The sequence below is a fragment of the Lepidothrix coronata genome, unplaced genomic scaffold, assembly GCF_001604755.1.
Source record: "Lepidothrix coronata isolate B3197 unplaced genomic scaffold, Lepidothrix_coronata-1.0 Scaffold149, whole genome shotgun sequence".
NCBI classification, from domain to species: Eukaryota; Metazoa; Chordata; class Aves; order Passeriformes; family Pipridae; genus Lepidothrix; species Lepidothrix coronata.
In genome coordinates, this window is record NW_016690329.1 from 1,882,752 (window position 1) to 1,905,186 (window position 22,435).

General features: G+C 46.6%; 1 protein-coding gene and 1 long non-coding RNA gene across 2 annotated transcripts in view; one reads left to right on the forward strand and one right to left on the reverse strand.

Annotated features, from left to right (window-relative positions):
- Nucleotides 1–12,455: 12,455 nt before the first annotated feature.
- On the reverse strand, nt 12,456–13,468 carry TSSK6 (testis specific serine kinase 6). Its single transcript, XM_017828565.1, has one exon. The coding sequence runs from the start codon at nt 13,353–13,355 to the stop codon at nt 12,522–12,524; it is 834 nt and encodes a 277-aa protein (XP_017684054.1). The 5' UTR covers nt 13,356–13,468; the 3' UTR covers nt 12,456–12,521.
- A 4,492-nt stretch (nt 13,469–17,960) lies between these two features.
- Nucleotides 17,961–22,435, forward strand: part of LOC108504012 — a 31,800-nt gene continuing 27,325 nt past the window's right edge. The window contains exons 1-2 of the long non-coding RNA XR_001876963.1: nt 17,961–18,048; nt 21,783–21,885. This is a non-coding gene — a long non-coding RNA (uncharacterized LOC108504012). The remainder of the gene's footprint in view (nt 18,049–21,782; nt 21,886–22,435) is intronic.

The following is a 22,435-nucleotide window of genomic DNA, read 5'->3' on the forward strand; positions in this document are numbered from 1 at the left end:
TCTCTTTGCTATGTAACATTCTACTGTTTATGGTCTCCAATTATTAAAAAACCCATAAAAACATTCTTCTAGCCAGGAATCTTCTTCCCTGGAAACATGGCAAAGTGCTGGGGATCTACAGGGAGCCCTGTTGTAGGAACCTTTGCCCAGATCCTGGCACTTCACTGCCCACATTCAGCTTCACCCACTGAAACATCAAATGCCTTTAGGTTGTTCTCTGAAAGTGGGAGATGGTGGTTTTTGCCACAGTGATGGTGATCTTTACTGGCCTGGCAAAATCCCCTCTCAACTTTACAAATCCTTTCCCTACCAAGTATCTTGATACTGGGTGGTCTTAGAGATGCCGGGTGACGTTTCCCACTCTGGCTCACATCACGTTCTGATTTCCTCCTGGCTCCATTCCCTCCTGCCTCGGATGTTCCCTGCAGTGATAAAGGGAGGTGTTATGTCTCCAGGGTGCAGCAACAGTGTATTCTTTTAGGCTATTTCCTTGCATTATCTACCACTGCATCTTGGCGCGTTGGTTTCAGCTTAACATACAGGAAATGTTTTATTTCCCTTCTAACCAAGAGCTGTTTTTAATGAGAGATGCTTTGTGCCGAGTTAACTTGCTAGCTCTATGGTAGTGTTTCCCAAAACTGTGACAAAAAGCAAACCTGAAGCCTGAAATATGAAAAGCTGCTGTTGCTATGTGCTCTGTCTCTTCCTGCTAGAAGAGAGATCTACTCAAAGTGATGTTGTGATGAAGTCTGGGCTGCCTTGGTTCACTGCATGAGGCCTTCAAGGTTGCTGCGTGTGCTTCTTGTAGCCTGAAAAAAATGAATCCATCAGAATATGAAATAGATAGTTTCAAACTGTGATGCCAAAAGGGAGGAACTCATTTTAACTAATGCAAAGGAGCATTAAATAGCTGTGAATACACTTATGAATCCTTTTGCTTGCCCGTGTGCTGCTACAGCTGTGGAAAGGGACCCTGGTGTAAGTTTAACCATGAAGACTCACATTGGTGGTGTTCAAAGTTATGGTGATCGAGTTCACCATAAGCTATTGATTATTATTAAAAATTAGGTGTTAAAGTCCAAAAGTTGTGACTGAGCTTGCAGTGGAAGATCCTAAATGTTGATTTCATCTCAAACTTATTAATATTATATGGCGATTGTGGCCTTGTGATGGAAGGTTCCTGAGTTTTCATGAACTCTTCTGGGGATGATTTTTTTTTTAATCAGCTATTTCTGATAGAGGAAAAAGGTGTTTGTTTTAAACAAACAGCAAAGCTATTGTAACGTAAGTGTAGGATTGTTTTCAGCTCACAGTCAGCCCTTTACTGGCACAGAGATTGTTCTCCCTAGCCCTTTATTTGAACACTGTTTAGAAAGCAGTGTTGTGTTGATATGACTTGCTGTCCTGCACATGCTTGGCTCCTGGGATGTGAGATTTGATCTTACCTGGGTGATTTTCTTCCTTCTGTTGAGGTAGAAGTAGGATTTTTCACAGTGAAACAAACAAAATTACAAGAGAGCAAATTGGATAAGGAAGGGAGACTGTGAGTCAGATCCAAGCTTTAAGTTTCAGTCCCATAGAATCACAGAATAGTTTGAGCTGGAAGGGACCATTAGAGGTCTCTATTTCAACCCTCCCTTCAATGAACAGGGATATCTTCAGCTACATCAGGTTGCTCAGAGCCCCATCCAGTCTGACCATCTTCAGGGTTTTCTGTACAAAGGGGGTGAGAAAACCCTTTCCAAAAAGAGGAGAGCATCCTCTCCAGCTGCCAGACCCTGGGATGCCCCCCCACAGGTGGGGGCTACATCCTGCCAGGGTGGAGCAAAACCTGTTGTAGATTTGATCTGTCTTTGGTTACTGTGCTAATCCCGATCTGTGGTGTTATTTAGAGGCTTTCCTTGGTATGTCTTTCTCCTCATGCTTAGTTTTGCACTGCCAGATATTCCCTTCTCTTGCATTGCCCCAGCGTGCCCTACAGCTCCCTTTTCCCCAAGACCTCCCTGCCTGTCTCTGCTAGGTCTTGGTCATTGCAAGGTATTTTCTAGAACCTGATGGGATGTAAGAAGGGGCAGGGGAAATTCTTTCTGAAAGAAGCGCAAACCCAAAGCAGGATATGGGTAAGAGGCATCTGGAAAAGGCATGTGAGCTGCCAAGCATCAGGAGCTTGTCAGTGACTGCTGAACAGCAGCCACCAGCCTTGGGGTTTTGCTGCTTTGGCTCTTTGGTCCTGAAGACCTGGGCTCCAAAACCCAAGTATTGGTCAGAATGGCAGCCATCATACTGGTGCCTCACAAGGAGCTTGTGAGGTTTGGCGGGTGGCTGTTGGAACGTGTCATTGCTCAGTTCAATGCCAACAACAACTTGAATCAGTGGGAAATGCATTTGGTGGCAGGGCAGCACTGAGGAAACACTCTCCCTGTAGTGCCTGAGAAACTGCTTTTGGTGTCCTCAGCTGGAGTGTGTGAATGTACATGCTTCAAAGAAATGAAAATGTGCACGGTGTGTGAACATCTTCAGCCTGCCACAGCCCCTGGATGCAACTTCTCACTATCTAATGGATCTTTCCGTCTTGTTCCTTGAAGACTGTGCCTGGGCTCTTTTGGAAACCGTAATTTAAGTGGAGTATTTTTGTTCTTCTTTTTTTTTGGATTGTTGCTCTTGCAATATGACATAAAGGTTGCTGTGGCTTTAAGGATGCATCTTTTTTCTCATGGAAAAAAAAAGTAATTTTACACATTTTTTTTTTCTTTTAGAATGAACTGACTACTAATGGAGTTGAAAACTGTTCTCAGTATTGGAAAAAAAAAAGAAACAAAATGGATCCTAGCAACTAGAAATGAGACCTGTATTTATAGCTATTTCTTTCCTCAAAATGGCCGGAAAAGTAAAACTGAGGCTGTGGTTTCACATTTCAGCATGAGCTGAACAGGGGCACTCCCTGCCACTGCAGCAGCATGGTCTGGTCCTTCCTGCCCGTGGCTCCAGCTGTGCCACCTGGACCCTGCGGTGAGCTGGGGCCAGGGGCTGGAAGGGCAGAGAAGTAACCCTGTGACAGGAGCTCCCTGAGGGCACACAGGTTCCTGTGCAGCCCTGTGGGGTAGGACAGGGGGGAGAGGAGGTGGATCTGTGACTCTGTCTCAGGTGTGATGCACAGCCCTGTGCTGGGATAGCGGTTGTGCTTTCTGTGGCCATAGCAGGTTCCAGGGATTTCATAAGCTCTCTTAAAAGACACGGTGTGTCAAAATCCCAGATTTTCTAACTTAAAATAGACACATGTCCCTGAATTTTTCCAGGTGTTCTTTGAAGACATATAAAGTAGAACAAGCAGTAGATACAGATCCTGCTGCAATGTCACCGTCTCTTCTCAAAGTGTAGTTCAAAGTTTCTCCCTGCCCTGGTGCTGACTTTGTTGTTAGAAACCAGACCAGGTTTCTACCAGGCCTGGGCTGGGGAGTGCTGGGAGCACCACAGCACATGTGCTAATGAGCCCAGCTCTTGGCAGCCACGTGGGGAAGCCAGACGTGCAAGGCAGCAGGCGGTGTGAATGCAGCCTACTGTGTCATTGCACCACATCCGTGTGGGTCACTCAGGGAAATTAAAGATGAACACAAAATTAATGACTGTATGAAACCTTCCCCCTCCCAGATGATGGTAAAAATTCTCATCGGCTCTGCAGGGGCCAAAACCTCTCCCCATTCTCATGCAAGGTTCTGTGCAGACACCAAGCAGTTCATTAGAGAGCTTCCAGCTGGGATCATAATGTCATTTCCTTTGCTATTTGACTGGATTCCCTTTTCATAAGTTCCTATTCCATCCTCAGGCTTGCTGAAGAACTGCTTTGTGAATTTACCATTTACCTGCCAGATAGCTCTGGTGTAAAGGTTTCTGTGGGTTGCCAAAGAAATTATTGCACTAATCAGAGAGCTAGTGCATACAACTACCATGGAGCAAAGCACACACCTCCTTTTCAGGTCCACAGATGCAATATCCAGTGTGCAAGCTTTGGCAGGAGTCCTCAGGCTGGCCCGCCTCCAGGCCAAGGATCACATCTCCCATCCTTAGGGAACGTGAGGTTTAAATCACTGCAGCTCAGCAATGCAGGGAATGTGCCACCAGCAATCCCCAACCCTGCTCCTCTTCAAAGCAGGCAGTGCCCGCTCTCCCCACGTGCTTGCAGCAAAGACAGAATGACAATGCGCTGTCAGGGCCTCCGAACTTGGCTTCTCGAGCCCAGTTTCTATACACAGTCTGACAATGGGCGTGAAAATGGAAGGAAAAAGAAATGTGGGGAGGCAGCGCAGTGCTGGCATGCTTTGAAAGCTGACTCCTTCTCTCCAGATGTTCTAAATCACATGTGGAGAAGTGTTTGTGGTCAGATGCTGCTTGAAACTGATTGTTGATAGTCTCCTGAGACAGCCCGTGACAAATTGAATAATAAAAATGCTGAAAATAGCATAGTAATTCCCTGGAAAAGCGAAGTTCCCACAATCCAATGAGCTGGGAAAGTTGTTGAACTTTCTTTGGACACAACGTGCTCTTTTTTTGTGTGTGTGTTCTCCAACCTTCCATGGGTCTCTGGGCTTTTTTTCTTATGACCCTTCCTCCTCCTACCAGCTCCAAGCAGCCACGCTTCCAGCCTCCCCAGCCCCAGCTGAACTGATCCCCAGCCTCCGACGTGAAAAACAATCTCCGGCACTCCAAGAACCTCATAGTTTGCTCCCTGGTGTTGCAAGTTTGTTTTTGTAGAACATTTTTCCTGAATTGTGGCTGACGAGACACTGAACACTGAGCTCTTCACCACAACAGACCATCCTGACCAGCAGCAGTTTTCTCCTGACCATGCCTAGCCTATGCCATCATTGATTCCTTTCCCATGTTGTCTGTGAAGTGCACAATCCTGAGCTTCCTTCCTCAGTGCTTGGGGAACCAGGGGGCAGCCACTGTGCCAGTGCTCTCTGTGTTGTCCCTGAAGCAGAAGGCTCAAGGCCAGCGAGTGTCCCAGGAGCGCTCGGTGAGGTCAGGTCCCTCTTGTGAACTTCATAGTTTAATGAGTGGAAGTGTGTTTTTTGGTGGTGAGGAGAGAAGATTTCATCCAAGCTGCTTATGCTGCAGTAATGAATTGCAAATCTGGTGGCAGAGATGATAAAAGCCCTGGGTAATGACATGTTTAACATGCCCACAGTGAGACTGTGTGTGCTTTGCTAGTTGGCAAACCAGCTGTGTGCTGGTTTTTGTATTTCTATGATACTGGAATGAGCTACAGATCCTGTCCTGTTCTAGCATAAATTGCAGATCTGCAGGGATGTATAGTTACTTAAAATTTTCTTGCCAATAGATTTAGGGGAAGATCTTGCCAACCTGGGCTCAGCTTAAGAGATGCATTGTGGATCTTTTTGTGGGTGATGATTTTGACCACATCTCAATATAGTGATTTGTTTCATCTGACCATTCATTCTGGAGACCAGCAATACTTGAACTTCCAGCAGAGTTCATAACTGAGGTAGTCAGCATTTTAATGTGTGGATTTGGGTAAAGTCATGATCCTATGTGCCAAAGTCTCCTCTGATTCTTTTCACTCAATATGGAATTCCACATACCCACCAACCTGCTTATCCAAACCTCTGCTGCTCCCCTGCTATCAGGAAGGTCACCAGCTGATGCCCTCTCTGACTGCTGTGGGGCTATGGAGTCTTGTTGGTGAAGCATTTGAGGTGCAGCTATTCTTTCCCCACGGTAAAATCTGAGGCTTGCAGCAAATTTAGGGGTAGAGTAAAACCAAAGAAACAGAGAAGGGTGCAATGAAAAACACAAAAGTTTTAGGAGTGTTATAGCCAAAGTATGAAAAGCTCCAGTTTCATAATGAAATTAAGTTTGTGCTGAGCTGTTGGTCTGAAGTTTAGATGCTGCATGATGTGTTGAGAATAGCATTTGCAATAGATTTAATCTGCTGACAGACTGGTGCTCTGTCCCAAAACCACCAGCACAGTTCTCTCCATGCACATCTCCCACTAGGCACTGCCTGAAATAGTTTAACAAAAGACAAAAAAATGGTGTTGCTTTTTCTGCCATGAAGATGAAATGGAATAGATGGTGGCTGCAGGAAAGGCTACAGTCACTATTGTGAATTTTCTCCAGGGACTGTCCTAGATAGTTGCCTGCCCTGAGTGATGCATTTCACTCACATCTTCATCTTCATAGTTAGCCATGCTGCTGAGTCAGAAACTATTGCAGGATCAGCTCAACATGCACCTAAATGACTGTCCTGCTTACCCAGGCTGGCTGAGCTCTGCCACCCCCTGTGCCACCACTGCTGTCCTGCCAGGTGTCACATCATTTTCCATCCTTCTCTGAGCCTGAGAAGCTCAGGAGGTCTGTCTTGGCCTGGGCCATTTGTCTGCATGATGGTGCTCCCTTCACCAGTAGTAGTTTCCTTCCACTCTGACACAGTGGTTTGTAGATCTGCTGTTTGTGGGGACTTGTTTTTGATATTTCTCCCCCTATTTGTAAGAATATGTTTATTTGAAGGCTGGTGTGTTTTATGTGAAGGTTGCTAGTAGGTCCAATCCTCCTCATGGGTCCTTCCTCCAACAATTCTCCTGGCTCTATCACTGGTAAATAAATAGAGCTCTCACTATTGAAAAAGATAATTGTCTGTTAATGCACACAAGGCAAAATTGCTTTCCTCAAGATTTATTCATCAATTACAACTTGCCCTGGATGGCACAGTTTGAACCATTTTCTGGAGAGGGAGAAATATGTCAAATAGAGAGGAAGCTGTTGCTATAATAAATGACTGGGTGCATATGTGCATGACTGTGTGTTTTAGATCTTCCATAATGGGTATCCTATTAACATGCTAATGAACATGCAAACAAGGAGCCAAGGATTATCATTATTTTTGAGACAATAATGTGTATTTTGGGATTTTTTGCTTGTAATTAATGAGAGTGCTGTCTGGTCTGTTGGTGTCCTCTGGGCTGGTTGTTGCTCTGCCTGGAGGAGGTAGCAGCCCATGTGCTGTGCAAATCCTGCCTCTCCTCTTTCCAAACTCCCTTTTGCCTCCACCCACCAGGTCCTTCCATGTACTGGTGGTGGAACTCCAACATCTTACCAGCCTTTGGATGGTGGATGCTGATGTCTGAGTTAATGCTATAGCCAAGTCAGCTGCAGTAAATGCTCCAGATGTATTTTTAATTAAGGTTTTAATGGAAATGGTGCATTTCTCTGAAGAATGTAATGACATGACAGTGCTATGCAGAGTATTATGAAAAAACGATGCTGCCATGTACACTTCCAGTGGGTCAGTACAGTACCTGGAGAATAAGCAAAGTGATCATATAGAGGAGGAACAGTTAGGGATCTTAAGGGCTTGGAGGTGCTCAGGTCTCTCAGCTACTATTTACTTTAGACTAGTTTAGTAGGATTTGAGAGCTCTCAGCATCTGGTGACATCTGACCCCTCTGTAAATACACTCTTTGAGAGTGCAAGGTGTCTCTCACTTATGAGGTGAGACCTCCTGAGGCAGAGATGATCCATAACACCTGTACACAGGGCCCATCCCAATAGGGCTCCTGTGATGTTTAGGTGCTACCTGAATATAATGAAAATCTGTCAACTGAGAGGAAAAAATAACACCACGAATGTCTTTCAAGGAATCTGGTGTTTGCTGCTGTGGCTGATAATAATGTGAGAAGGAATGAAGGTGCACAAACACCCCACCCCTCCTTGTGTAGCTCTTTAACTTCAAGGAGAAACAGCTAACAAACATGCTCACTCCTATTCTCTGTCTTTTTAGGTCCTTATGTCATGTTGCCTCACATAAGAGCAGCCAGTAATCAAAATATAATGGGCAGATGCAGGCATTGCTTGCTGTCCCACATTTTCATGGGTCTAGAAAATACAGTTATTTATCATCCTTGCTGTCAAAATCATGGAGAAGTCCATGTATCTGAGAGAGAAAGAACAGTTGTCACCTTGTAGCACAAAAAATTGTGTGTTTGTGGGGTTACGGGACAATTTGGTGGGGGGTGGGATGTCAAAGATATCCAGCCCAACATCCTGCCCAAGGCAGGGTCAGCTCTGAGATCAGACCAGGCTGCCTGGGACTTTGTCCCCTTGGAAATCAAGAATGGAGATGCCACAGCTTCTCTGGGCAGACCAGGCTTGCCTTACAATCCTGTGGTGTGAGTGCCACCTTGACTGTTGAAAAGGACTGTTAAATGCAGTTAAGAAATTTGGATCCCTTATTCAAAGCATGGAAAAGAAGCTCCAGCCATCTATGTTTGTAGTTTATTTCCTTTCACCCATTTATGAGATAAAATGAAATCGATTTGGAAGCAGTTTTGGGAGAGAGAATTCACATGTCTTTGCAGGCTATCAAGTATTGTTGAATTTATTATCGCTTCAAGACAGTCATGATCTACCCAGAAGATGAGGAGCCAGGGAAGTTTTGAACTGTAATGTAAAATGAAAGCCCCTTTGGGTGAGGTAAGCCCCTTAGCCTGCTCAGTGCAACATGGGGAGAATAATATTTACCCCTTGTTATGAGTGGGAGGATTGATGTTTGCTAGGTGCTGTGAAAATGAAAATATTCACAGAAAGCTTCTTGTCTGTAGGGAAAATCGTGCACAAAGAACCTGTTTCTTCAGCAGACAAGTAGGTGTAGAGACTTGGAGAGTGAGGGACAGTGAAAAGAAGATGAGGAGATCTCAGGCTGAAGAAGGGTTGAGATGCACACAAAATCATGGAGACCCATAACTTGGTGCAGCATGGTCTGGAAAGAGAGAAGAGGACTCCAGGTCACTGGGTAAGAGGCTGCCAGCACCCAAGGCTGCAATTATGGAAAGGGTAATGTATTCAAGCAGGGCGAGGTATATTTATTTGCTAAATTGCCTGTTGAAAGCTTTGCCTCCCCAGTGGGGCAGGGTCACTCCGGTACATCTCTCGCCCAACCTGCTGGTGCTGGCTGGGCCGAGGGTAATTGAAGCAGGTTGTTAGCTGCCAGCTGGGCAGCCTGGCTTGGCTGGAGGCACAGACAGAGAGCCCTGGGAGAGCCAGCCCCGGAGTTAGTGCAGGAACACGTGAGGTGTTTGATTACCCAGCAGTATTTTCCCACAATTCATGAATATAGTTATCTCCAGAGTTTTGTAACGTGTCGACTTTTAAGTAGCTGAGTCCTAAAGCTTATCAGACACATCAGCCATGACCTAAAATCTTGAAAGCAAATTTTGCTTAGCTGAAAAGGGAGGTTCAATGTCAGCATGCAGTGAATTACCTCCCTACCTTTCATTTGCCTAAAATAAAGGCTATATTTCAGGGAAAGTGATGCAGAATTTGAACATAGGAGCAGTGGGAGGAAATCTGTACTAAAGGTCTGGAAGATGTCTTTGAATTTATTAACACTCTTCTGAAATTAAATAGGGTAAAATTGCTTCAAGATGCTTAGAAAATATCTCAAAAAAATACCACTCTATTCTGCTGAAAGTCCTTTTAAGAGTCCCTCTGACTGATTTTAAGACACACATCTAAAAATATGGAAGGTTTTCCAGTGAGCCTGTTGGTGACATAGGGCACAATGACAGTCAACAAGAGGGCTGTGGATGGGGTAATGTTCGCGCCCTGTGGTGAGCCGACAGGAGCTAGGTGGTGGCACATCACACAGCTGCCTCACACAGACCCTGAACAATTACCTTCTTTATCCTTGGAGAAGGATTAAATAAAATATAGTTATCGTGTGACTTGCATGATCATCAGGTCCCCTGCTGAAAGTTATTTATTCAGGACTGGTATCAGACAGGACCCTTCATTTTCGGATCACACTGCACCAGTACGTTCCGAACAGCCTAGGGAGAAGAGAGCCACAGTGTAGAATGAGTCTGGTGGGACTGGTCGGGATATTGATAACCCACTGTGGCTGTTTATGCTTCTGACACATGCTCGTTCAAAGTTCAAGGGCTCTCCCGTAAATGCAGGGCACTGTGCTTCGTGGGTGGGATAATGGGGCTCATCTGCCAGGAGTCGGGGAAGGGGCACTTCTGTCGACTGTGCACCTCTCAGGAAGGTTAAAAAGCATTTCTAGTCTCCTGAGGAGGAAGTAAAGCTGGGAGAGCAGCAGGCTTAGCACATACAGAGCCCTCGGGAGTCCCTCCAGTGCAGAGAGAGGAGGGGAGGGGAAGCATGCTGGCAGAGCACTCCCCTGGCCCCACTGCTGTCGGCACAGCCTCTGCCTCATCCTGCTCAACGTCCTCCTCCAAAACTGATATCCCACTGGTGCAAATTAGATAAGAATTGGTTCAGCGTCTTTAATTGTGATTTTTATTTTTGATTTGCATAATTAGACTTGTAATGGACTATTTTCACAGCCTCGGGACTGCTCTGAGGTCGTTAGTGCTGGCCCTGTGAGATTACCATCTGCCTGGAGAGGGCGAGGGCTGCGGGGCAGCCTGAGGAGCCTCCCGTGGTTCCTTCAAAGCACTCACCACTTGAACCCCAGCTGCTTTCCCGAGCCACCCAAGGGGGTACATCCTTGCAAAACATTAGTCATCTGCCCCAGCTTGTGTCCTCAACAGATGCAATCATTTAGGAGAATGCCGGTGCTGGGGGAAGATTAATAGGGTTTGGGTTTTAGAATGACTCCTTTTGTATTAGCTTTGTCTTTAATGACAGAAAATTAAAGGAAAGGAAAGGAAAAGCAATACAGTAGCACCAGGTTTGTGCTTTCCAGGTTGTAAGGAGGTGCTTGGAGGCAAGCAAGAGCTGGAGTGAGGCAGTAGATGGAGATGGACAGGTACTTGGATGTCCTAGGACATGGTTTGGGAGCTCTCCCAAAGGAAGCTGGTGGCTCTGGAGAGAGGTGAGACTGACAGAGTTGATGGAAGGCAAATAGGAAAAGGAGAGTTGAGCCTTGCTGAAAATTTTACTACCCTGAAATCCACCTCCTTGCTCCCCACATCCTTATGACTTCTCCCCTTCTTTTCCAACCCCAGCATCTTCCTGATCCTTCCTAAGCCTGTTTCTCCAGCCATGTATGGCCCCAAGATACCCTTCATATCCCATTACTCTGTCTACTTTGGACTTTGCTGCTGCTATGAAGTTTTATTTTGCAGCTGCAAGGAGAAGAACAAAATAAATCTTCATTCTGAGGGTGGCAACATTCCCTGTAGCCCATGTGCTGAAAAGCCTTGGGCTGGCTCTGGTGCCATAGCTTGTTCTCTTTAAACTGCTGCTTTGGATAGGCCCAAGATGTTTGCTTTGCAAAAGGTGTTTCTGTCTCTTCCAGCAGAACCATGTGCACATGTTCCTGTCAGACATGGCCTTGCCACAGACCCTGCTGCCAGGGCTGTGCTGTGTCAGCTCATGAGGCACCAGCAACATGAACACCATTGAACCACCCAACTGGGTATTTCCTGTTTTGACTTCAGTTCCAGGGGAAGCTAGACTGGAGATTGTTTAAAAGGAGGTTTGAAGTGTCACATGAAACCACATTTCAGATGCCACCTCCTACTTGTAACTAACCCTTTGAAAATGGGACTTGCCAGTAGGGACCCATAGTAGATTTTGGGACTTGCATTAAGAGTAATTGGTAAATTTCAATGTTGAAGCTGGACAGCAGGTGTTAGCAAAGCGGTTCTCCTTTACACCTTTATCACTTTCCCATTTCAGGTTCTCCATGGCCAGTGGCGTTTCTCATCAAGTATCTTTTGGCAGATATTTCAAATGTTGGTAAGAATCAATATGTGAAATGATGTTCAATGTAAGGTGCAGATCTTCAAACCCACACCAAAACTTTTGTCTGGGTAATGCTGTCCAGTTGCCTGCAAAGATGCTAGTGTGAATTTGGGCTGTGAATATCACTGTGAGGCTGAAACAGTAGCATGCAAAAAATGTGACATTTTCTCTGCAGCAGTGATTTGCAGGACCACTATTTCTCTGCTCTTGCCTGCTCAAATCCATTTTGGTGGTGAACAAGGCTGAGAACAGGCCAAGACCCCTGTGAGAGCAGCTCTCCTCCCTGTGCACATGGCAGCAGTGGGTGGCGAGCAGCAGAGAGGGATGGCTCTGCCAGAGTCTTGCTATTCATTATGTGTGTTAGGAGGCTCTGCCAGAGTCTTGCTATTCATTACATGCATTAGAGGGCAGGCACCATAACGGGCTGCAGTGCTGCACCTTGCCACCTGCCCTGGCTCTCTGTGGGAGAGCCTTGACCTGCCTGACGGGGGGTGCAGGCCCCTGCTGTGGTCAGGCAGCCACTGCTGGTGTCAGCACCCCATGGTTTGCTCTGACCACCAGCTCAGCATGGCTGTTCTGTCTTGAAACCCAGCCTGCAGCAGGCTCATATACCTGTTTTGGGAAGGGATCTGACCACTTCCTGAGAGCACATGGCCTTGCTAGTGCTTGAAGTTCAGTCAGGCACCCCGTGCCTCAAAATAATCAATAGACCACAGAAATGCTTTTTCACAACAGCATTTATTGCACCAAAGTGTTACTGCTCCTCCAGAACCTTCATGGAGGGCTCTCCTTCAGATGCCTCCATTCAGCCAGCGGTTCTTGGCCACCTGCCCTGCACCGGGTCGGGAAGCCGGGATGAACTGGAGCAGTTGGGCAATGAGGGCTTGGCAGGGCTCTGGCAATGGGGGCAGCTCCTTTGGGTACAGCACCCCTTTCTTCTGCAGCTGAGGCATGCTCTGGATGTTGGTATCATCAAAGGGAACACGGCCGACCACCATCATGTAGAGCATCACCCCCAGGCTCCACATGTCGTACTTCTTGGCGTCATAGGGGATCCCCATCAGCACTTCTGGGGAAGCAAAGGCTGCTGTCCCACAGAACGTGGTGCTCAGGTCCGGGTAGCCGCGGATCTCCTTGCTAAAGCCAAAGTCACTGATCTTGGCGCGGCGGCCGTCGGCGGTGAGCAGCACGTTCTCACACTTGAGGTCCCGGTGCACCAAGTTGCGGTCGTGCAGGTAGCGCACAGCCCTCACAACCTGCACAAAGATGTCCCGAGCCTTGGGCACACAGGGCAGCTTTCCCAGGTGCTCCACCAGCTGCAGCAGGGTAGTGTCCATGGCCTCCATCACGATGTAGAGCTTCCTATTGCAGACCTCGATGAGCTCAAAGACGTGCACGATGTTGGGATGCTGGATCTTGCGCACGATGGAGAGCTCCCGAGGCAGAAACTTGTACACGACGGCTCGGGACGCTCGTTGCCGATCCACCACCTTGACGGCTAAGGGGCCCTTGTGTTTGCTGGAGGTGGCTGCTTTCACCTTGGAGAAGCTGCCCTCCCCTAATGTTTGACCCAGCCTATAGCCCAGCTCATTAAGTAGCCTTTCTCCTCCATCGTTTTTTGGCATGATTTGTGATCGCGATGGGCTTGATCAGAGCTCATGTCTTGCTCCAGAATTTGAAAGGTGTGATGTCTGGTGCATGGCAGCTCTCGACCTTCGCCTATGGCAACCACTGGTTCCACGGATGCCTCTGTGGGTTCCATGCCCCTCCCAGGCATTGTGATGGGGTGGAATGTTGTGCAGCAACACCTTTGAGACATGACATGAGCGTCTGGTTGGTCCCCTCTGCTCATGAGGTGCCCACACACATGTTGGGGGAGAACTCTGCTGGGGATAGATATTTCAGAGTTTTTACTCTTTCAACCTCTTCACTTGGGTTCTAAACATAGGGCTGTGTGGATGAAGAGAGTTTAATTGTTAGTTTTCTGGGATGAGGGACCCATCTAGGGACCTGTACCATTTTTCTGCAGGTTATCAGTTACATTAAAATCCAAACTACACAGAGTGGTAAAAAGGAGTGACTTCTACTGGCACTAACTGCAAACTACCTTGGCTGGCTATAAATACTGACTTATTTATGGTGATGGTGCATGGAGCTATTACTAGGTAGACTTTCTGACCTTGTGTGATGTGGACAGGGGAACTTTAAATGCATCTTTCAGAAGAAAGAGCTGTTCAGTCTCTTGAACTTGGATTTTCTCTCCATCTATTTTTATCAAAATTATATTTTTGAGACAGAGAAAAGGAAATTTTAAAAGCTTTTAGTCCATTTTACTTGCCATAAGGTGGCTGTCAAATTGAGCAGAAGGGAAGCTGGGCTGGGCTACAACATCCGCTCCAGAGAAAAGCATCCCTCCCATTGCATGCTGCATCTCAGGCCAGTGTTGACTCCTTCCTACAGGTGCTGCATCGTTGCTTTTCACAAATAGTTGTTTCTGTTTTGTGCTGGTTTTTTTAAGCTGCTCAAGGATCCTGTCTTTCCTGCAGTGCTCATGTCCTTTCCAGCTGTACAAAGAAGCCTAGGACCACAAAACCCCTGTCTTCCTATATACCAACCCAAATGCTATTTTTAATTTTTGAATATATGTTTCACTTTTCAAGCTGGTTTTAAAGAAGAATAGTAATCAGCTGAAGATGGAAGAAAATCTTTCTTGTAAGTCCATCTTGTCAGTACTCTGAGGTGACCTGAGGAAATTAAATTAGCTAAAAGCCACAAACACAGGCCTATGTGTGCTGTGGGGGTGCTTTGCTCTGATGCTAAGAGAAAGTAACGTAACCACCATCTCGAGTTTTACCTGCCTAGAACTTGTGGGTCCAAACCAAACCACTTTCCCACTTCAGAAGCTATTTATACAGGCCAGTTGGGAATATGGGTATTCAACATGCCGTGGAAGTGTGGTTGCCAGGGATGTACCACCAGGCATGGACCATCAGGCTCTACCATCAGACATGCCATCAGAAGGCCAGGCAAGCAGCATCTACATTACACGATGGAGGATTTGCTCTTGTGCAGGGGCTGCCCTGCTACCCTGCCTGGTAGCATTCCAGGTGAGACTGAACAGTGCTCTGAGGAACCTGATCCAGTTGAAGGTGTCCCTGCTCATGGCAGGAGGGTTGGACTGGAGACCTTTAACTGTCCCTTCCAACCCAAACTATTCTATGACTCTATACTGGCCACTGAAGAACACTCTCAGTCCATTCTTATCTCCCCCAAGAGAGCACAGGCCCATTTGACAGCAAGGACCTTGCCTGGGGCTGATGTCTTTGTGGAGGTTGAGTGAAGGGAATCCCACAGGCATGCAGAAGTGCAGGACAATTTACCCAGCCAATGCTCCTTTTCTGTTTGGGCCTTCACATAAATGCCCCCAGATTTCTTATTTCCGAAGCGGATCAGAAAGAAGCCATTTCCAGAAGTTCCTGTTCAGAAACTGTGGTTACTTAAACACAGAACAATCCCACCTAGCAATCAGTAGGCCAGATGCAGAAAGCTGGATTTTGCTGGATACGCATGATTTCCTGACGTATTTAGCCCTTGAGTCATAACCACAGTGACTTCAGCAGAGGCCTGAGCTGGACTTTTTGGAGGAGCTGGAAACTTTGAGATGGCTAAATATAACCAAACCAACCTGGGCATTTTTACAAGGGAAAATGCTTAGACCAGGTGGCCCTTCCTCACTATCAGAGCACCTCTGGAAAATGCCATTGCATGTTTCAGCAAATAGAAAGATGTGTTTGCAAATGTCTATAGGGGCTTGGATGATGCTCAGTATGTCTTTTAAAATAGGAATGGGCAGACACATTAAAGGCATGTTCCCAAAGCTTACAGGTAAATCCTTGCTTGTGGGAAACCCCTTTGAAGCCCCTATAGTAACATAATCAGAAGAGGGAGTGCCCACACTGCCGTGTCAAAACTGAAGTGGCAGCTGCAGACCAGGTTGCAATGGTAAGGAGTAATATTGTGGACTCTGCACTTCTGGTAATTCTCCATCTGCTTGAGGGAGCAGGTCGCTTTTGGGAAGTTTTCTGCAAGCTTGGCTGAGGTGGGCAGTTTCAGTCTCAGCAAGCCCTTCTCTGAGCCCAGAAAAATCCTTGTGCAGTTAGATGCAGCTGGAGCATCCTGGCGGCTGAAGGGCTTGAAGGAGACATGAAAGAAAGCCCTGGTTTCCCAGGAAGGAAGCAGCTATCGTAGCAAACGCTCCCCCTTCTGTACGCTCCTGGCTGAAGCTCTGTGAGCTGTCTTGGCTGCAAGCATCACTGCTTGCACTGTGCTCCTGCCCCAGAGCTGACAGAATGGCCTGGGACTGATGCAAACAGCTCCAAAGAGAGACAGCAAGAGGCATGGATGAGAGATTTTGGTTTGGTATGGAACTGTCAGGCCGAGGGGGAGGAAAGACAGCTGAGCTCAGCTTTCTGTGCTGTAGTTAGATCTCAGAGAAACAGATTTGTGCCTTGTTGGCTGCTGGCTCAACATTTGTTGATATAAAAATGCACCAAAAAAATCTCTTTTGCTTTCAGTCCTTGTACCTCAAGCACTGCTAACTGTGATATAAATATTTAGGTCACACCAGTATACTTTAGTAGTGTGCTCAGTACCAACATATATAAGAGGATACTGAGCTTCTGCTCTTTCTAGTGCGTTTTTTGCATCAAAGCTGTGTTTGTAGAACTTATTTGTTCCATTGCTCTTGTTAATGAGAGCAATTAGAAGTCAGGCAGCAATTACTGGTAAATGCGGTATGTGAGCAGGAGGAGCTGGTCAGCAGAGGTATAAATTGGAGCTCACTGTCGGGGTTTTCATTAAGGGATTTTTCTGACTCTACTGGCACGGTTGTGCATCAGTCTGGCATGCAGTTAGTCCCTCTGCCAAAGAGGATAGCTGCTGAAGGACCATCCAGGCTGCTGTACCCAGAGAGCTACCTGATGCCCCAAAAGTAACTCACCTACTACAAACTCAGCATAAGTCTCTGAGTAAGTTCATCTGGGTGAGTCCTGCATTGCCCAGGATGGGACTGATCACCAGACGCCATGGTGTGCTGGGCATCTCGCATCAGAACCAGGAGAAGCTCTGAGTTAACCCTCTCTGGGCCCTGGATGTGTTACAATTACACCATAAGGTTTTCCCTCAAGTTAACTCAGCCTTGCTGAGAAGGTAAAGCAGCTCAAGGTCTCTATCCCTCTGCATGGAGTACAGCTACCTTCAACCAGAGAGGAACACACAAGCCATGAGATGTAATAGAGGAGGGTTTTATTTCTTTCTGCATCATCCCATAGATTTTTTTTCACTAAAAACATGCCTGTGCAGTCCCTTTTGGGGGTGCTGCCCTCTTGACGAACCTCAGCAAGGCAGCGCAATCTCAGTGCAATTACTGAGACAGCAGATGAAATGCAGTATGGCCAAGGAGGGAGTGAACAAGAGAGCCATTAGATGCTTTGGGAGCTCCTCCCTCTCCTCTGTGAACCCATCACCCCTAAGGTCCTCCATCCTGTGCCCTCAGGACAGGGTTGTGTGAGTCCCACTGGCATGGGGGGCAGAAGGGCAGAGCAGCCACATGGGCTCAGATGCCTGCCATTGATCTGATGACAGACTGACACCTCCGGGGCAGGGATTTCACATGTGAGCGGACACTGTTGAGCATAATATAGGTCCTGCTGGCACAAGTGTACCAAAATATAACTCCTGTGAATGCAGATGTCCTAGAAGCCAAAACAAAATGTATTTTTATACCTTATGCCATGAGGTCGTAAGCTACAATGTGTAGAACAACCTCTGCACTTGCAAAGAGCCCTTGAGATTTCTTTAAATACCTCTGTTTCCATACAAGCAGAAATATTTTGCCCAAGGGTTGTAATGTTCAAGACTGGTCAACGAATTCCTAAGTGCCCACTTTGTGGCCAGTCTATGACCAGACCTTATTGCTTAGCACCCTGTGAACGTGGGAATGGGCAAACTGCTGCACAAGAAGTAAAAATAATGTTAACATTTTTGCTTGACTAAGTCATTATGGATAGCACAAAGGGCAACCACAGTTTTTCCCAGCAGATGCTGAAGATACCAAGATCTTTTGGCCAGCAATGGGTAAAGAAAACCTTAAACAAAAGTTTCTATGTTTTATCCTGTAGCTGATTTTATTACCTTTAAAAAATAAGATTGTTTTCCTTTCACAGAGAACGCTGGCCTGAAAAGAAGTGTGCTGCTCACAGCACTATTTTTCATCCATCTGGTTGCTGCAGGTGCATAAGGCTGGTGAAAATTTTGCAGGTGAGAATTACTCTGTAATCCCATGGAGCTATACTACACCCTCTAGGTATCAGGACCAAAGGGAACAAGCCAAGGTGAGGCTAACTTGTAACGGGTACAGCCACTCATCAGCTAGGGCATAGCCAGTAAAGAAAATGGCACTTGGCAAGTATTCTCATTTTTCTAAAGATGTTATTTGCCCCTTTCTTGCCAAGAACTCTTCACTGAGCTATTTAAAGGTAATTGATCGCTGGCCTGTGTGATATCTGAGCAGTTGGAAAACGGGGCAGATCCCGTGAAAAGCCGCTGAATCCATGCCACCCCAGGAGCTGAATTGCTGACATTGCCCTAGATCCTTTCCTGCAAAACCAAGCTGTCTGTGTGGTTATTTTAGACACTGATGTTGAACAGACCTGGGAAGTCAAAGGTATAAACCTAACTGGAAAGCTTTGTCTGTGAGCATTGTGCGTGTGTGCAATGGCAGCCTAAATTTGTGGCTCCTGACTGGCAGCAGCAACAGCAGCACAGGCAAGGGAGAAAACCAAAGCTGCAGGTAGTCAGAAAGCTGTGCACGGTAAGGTGTTGCTTTTGCTTTTTCTTTTTTTCCTCTCATGTTCCAGGGATTGGTGTCTGTTTAAAATACTTGGGCTATGTTAAGGTTTTTATCCCTTTGGCAGATAAGGAGATTTGGGACCTCACATTCCTGGTGTTCAGAAGCAGCTGTGATTCCTACAGCTGCTTGCTGTCAGATCTTGCCCTTACCCTCTTTTCAAACAGAATAAACTAGTGAAGCTGGTCGTGGGACTAGTACAAAGTCTCCTAGAAATTCAGCAGGATGAGAGGAACATCATCAAGCTCTGTGGATATTCACTTGATTAAACAGGATTGTTCTGACACCAAAGAGAAACCTGAGGCTGGCATGCCTCATGTGTCAGAAACCTCTCTTCATGTAAACAAGAATTTAAACTGTGTGAGGGACATAAACTGGGTTTGTAAGCCATCAGAGGGAATAGTTATGTGGCAATAGGCCATACCACCAACTCTTGGAGCAGCTTGTGAGTGCCTTGTAGGTGCCAAATGAGATGAAAGATGGCAGGGCTAATGAGCTGGTCTGCAAACAGGATTTTGCAGCTGGCATCGTCAGGCTGCACCTGGCAGGAATCACAAACCTGAAGGCAATAAACTAGAGTGGAGAAGGAGACAAAAGGGGCTAAGCAGGCATTGGTAAGTGTGTTTCTGGAGGATTAGGAAGGCTCTTTAAGCAAATTTGTCTTTGAGAAGCTTTGCACCAAAATTCTTATGGAAAGAGGAAGCAAAGTGAGATCATATGTCTCCATCCTTGTGGTAAGTGGAAAGTCATGCCTGGCTTGTCAGAGCTAAGGAAACCCAGCTGTGTAGGGAAGCAAGCTTTACTTTTTGGTACTGGAATGCCTGCTGAGAGGAGAAGGCATGGCTGGGGAGAGAGGGAAGCAGAGAGGAGGACTTGGTCTCAGAGCTCACCACACCCTTTCCTGCCTGGATGTGTTGATCTCCCTGTGTCTTTGTTCAGATGGCTCCTTCCCACCACCTCCCTTCCAAAAGCTGAGAAGCTATTTCTCCCTTGGCCTGTGCTGCAGACACTTGGCTTGGCCTTCAAGTGGCTGATTCCTGAGTGCTTACCAGGGAGATCCTCCAAACATCCTCCCAAGCCAAAGGGAAGGGCTGAGCAGAACTGACAGGCTGCTGGGTCGAGAGAAGCACTAAGCTTGCTCTTCCTGCCCCTCCTCAAGGCTGGGGAGAAAGTCCAGGGAGCCGCTGAGATCCTTCTTGGCGCTGGACAGCTGGTAAAGAGGGTGTGGGTAGGAACTGGGGCTCCATGCTGCACATCTCCTGAAAGCAGGGAATATCTCTTTGCTCTCCTTGTTGCTTCAGCATCCACAAATCTCTTCCTATAGCTGAAAGATTATATGCCTGCCACTGCTGGTGACTTGCTTATCTGTGTTTGTGTGCCTGCTGTCTGTCCCCAGGCAGAGCTAGCTGGTGTTCCATCATGGCTGGCTGTTGGACAGGAGGGAGAGGGCTTCAGGTGAGGATTTATGCAAGGCAAAGCTTTCAAAAGCCACAGCAAATGCCTCTCGGAATTGGAAATGGGTGGTGATGAGGGTAGAGAGAAAAGTTGGGAAGTAAGAAGCTTTTCTTACCACATCAAATAATGTCTGTTAAATCCAAATACAATTTAGAAAAGCAGGTAAGCCTTTTGTGATTAACTATCCCAAATAAACAATACTTAAATTTCTTCCTGGGGAGAGCATTCTGTATTTGGGAAGAAATTTAGCTGTCTGGCACTTGTTGCAAATAATTTGTGGCCAATTAAGGACTGCAGAATTTGGTCTGTAATTAGGATATGACAGCCTACAGTAGACAGGGTTGGAAAGTTGATGGCAAAGTGTTATAGCTGCGAAGCACGTGTTTAAATGCTTTTGAATGGTATGGACGTTACCAGAGGCTGATTTCATGAGGTGCTGTGGAGTCACGTTCTAAAACCTTTTCTGAAGGTGCTCAACCTGAGGTGGCTTCTCCCACAGGTCTGGTTAGCCCTGGGTGAGCCAGTCTTGTACTGAGAGACTGGGAGGACTGGAGTTAGAGGCTAGATATGCAAACCAAAGAGCTTCAGAGCTGTCAAGTCTGATGAAAAAGTTCAGACTGAGGTTTGGAAGACAGTAAGGACAAATTCTAAAGGTAAATTCTAAGTGGCAGAAGGAGGTAATCTTGGACCAGATAGTTGGTGTGTGCATACCAAAGAGGAAGGGAGGCAGGCAGGCACTTTTGGAACAAGGCTGGAGGCAGCTGACAGCGTCTGCAGGTCTGTTTGCGGAACAGACTCCATCTGTTTACTCCATTCTATACCTCCCTGCACAGGCTTTTATGGTATTTGAAGCTGAAACTGCCTGAGAAATCAAGCAAGAAAATAGCCATGACCCTGAGAGGAAAACCACCAAGGCAGACTGAGGCTTATCACATGCAGCTGTGAAGGGACGGGTGGGCAGCGAGTATGGACCTGCTCGCACCAGTAGCAGCAGCTCCTGCTTTACATTTGCTGCTCTGCTTTACATTTGCTGCTCTGCTTTCCAGCAAATGGGGTTTTTGGTGCTTTCCTGCTTGCATGTTTCTCTAAAAGGGAAATGAATCCATTGAAGGCAGAAGCCAGGTGTTCCCCTCGCTGTGCTGGCAGTGGCTGCAGAGCATGGAGCTGGGCTGGGAGGGAGGGATGGTGTGCCTTCACCCCACTGCTCAGACAGTGGGGTGAAGTATATATAATATCCAAGTATATATCATATCCATATAATAAGCCCTGATGTATATATAATATCACAGTGCCCAAGACAAGAGTAATACATAATGTCACAGTGCCCTCTTGGGGGCAGGTGTTCCTTGGAAATAGACCTTTGTGATTTGTGTGCTGTGGATCTCATTGCTCGCCACTGTTGTTTGTTCCTCATGCTGCCTGGCTAAATCATGGAAATTCCCACTGAACTCTACTCCTCTTTAAGAAGAGTTCAGACTTTTGGCCTTGCGTTTTTATTTTTCTGTTATTTCTCTGCTGCTGATCTGCACTTTAAAATGACTGGGGTGAGGAGCTCCTGAGTGAAGATGGCAGTCTGCCCTCAGAAATGAAACCTGTCTTGTTGAAACGCTGTGAGATGAACTCGGCCCCAGCAAGAAACAAATTGTTTTAACAATAGATTTAATTAGCTGGTGTTTGTATTCCTTCACAGTGTGCTCGAGTCCTGGTGCACCTGCTGCTAGACCTGTCTGAAAGCCCTGGCATCGCCTGCCCAGGAGTGTGAAGAATGACTGAAGCGTTAAATAAGGACGTGGGTAAGTGTGGCAATTCCCTGCTGACTGATGGAACAGCCTGGAGAGGACGGGACTGTGGCCAGTCTCTCTTCCCCTCTAGCTTTTGCAGTAGAATCTTTTGTTAAATGTTAAAAAGGAATAAAATATAAATAAAAACACAACTTCCAGTAAATATTTGGGATGATCACAGCTAATATGGCTCTTGATGACCTACTGTTGCCACTAATGCTTTGAATGTCGGATACTTAAAAGCAAATACTTTGCCTGTGCAGGAGCCACTCTGACTCACACAAATTGGCCTCTTCCCTCGGGCACCTAGTGACAGGACAAGGGGAAATGGCCTCAAGTTGCACCAGGGGAGGTTCAGTTTGGATATTAGGAAAAATTTCATCACTGAAAGAGTTGTTGAGCATTGGAACAGGTTCCCCAGGGAAGTGGTGGAGTCACCATCACTGAAAGTGTTCAAAAACTGAGTAGACGTGGCACCTCAAAATACGGTTTAGTGGGCATGGTTGTTTTCAGTCAAAGGTTGGACTTGATGATCTTGTCTTTTTTGTAATACAGACCTATC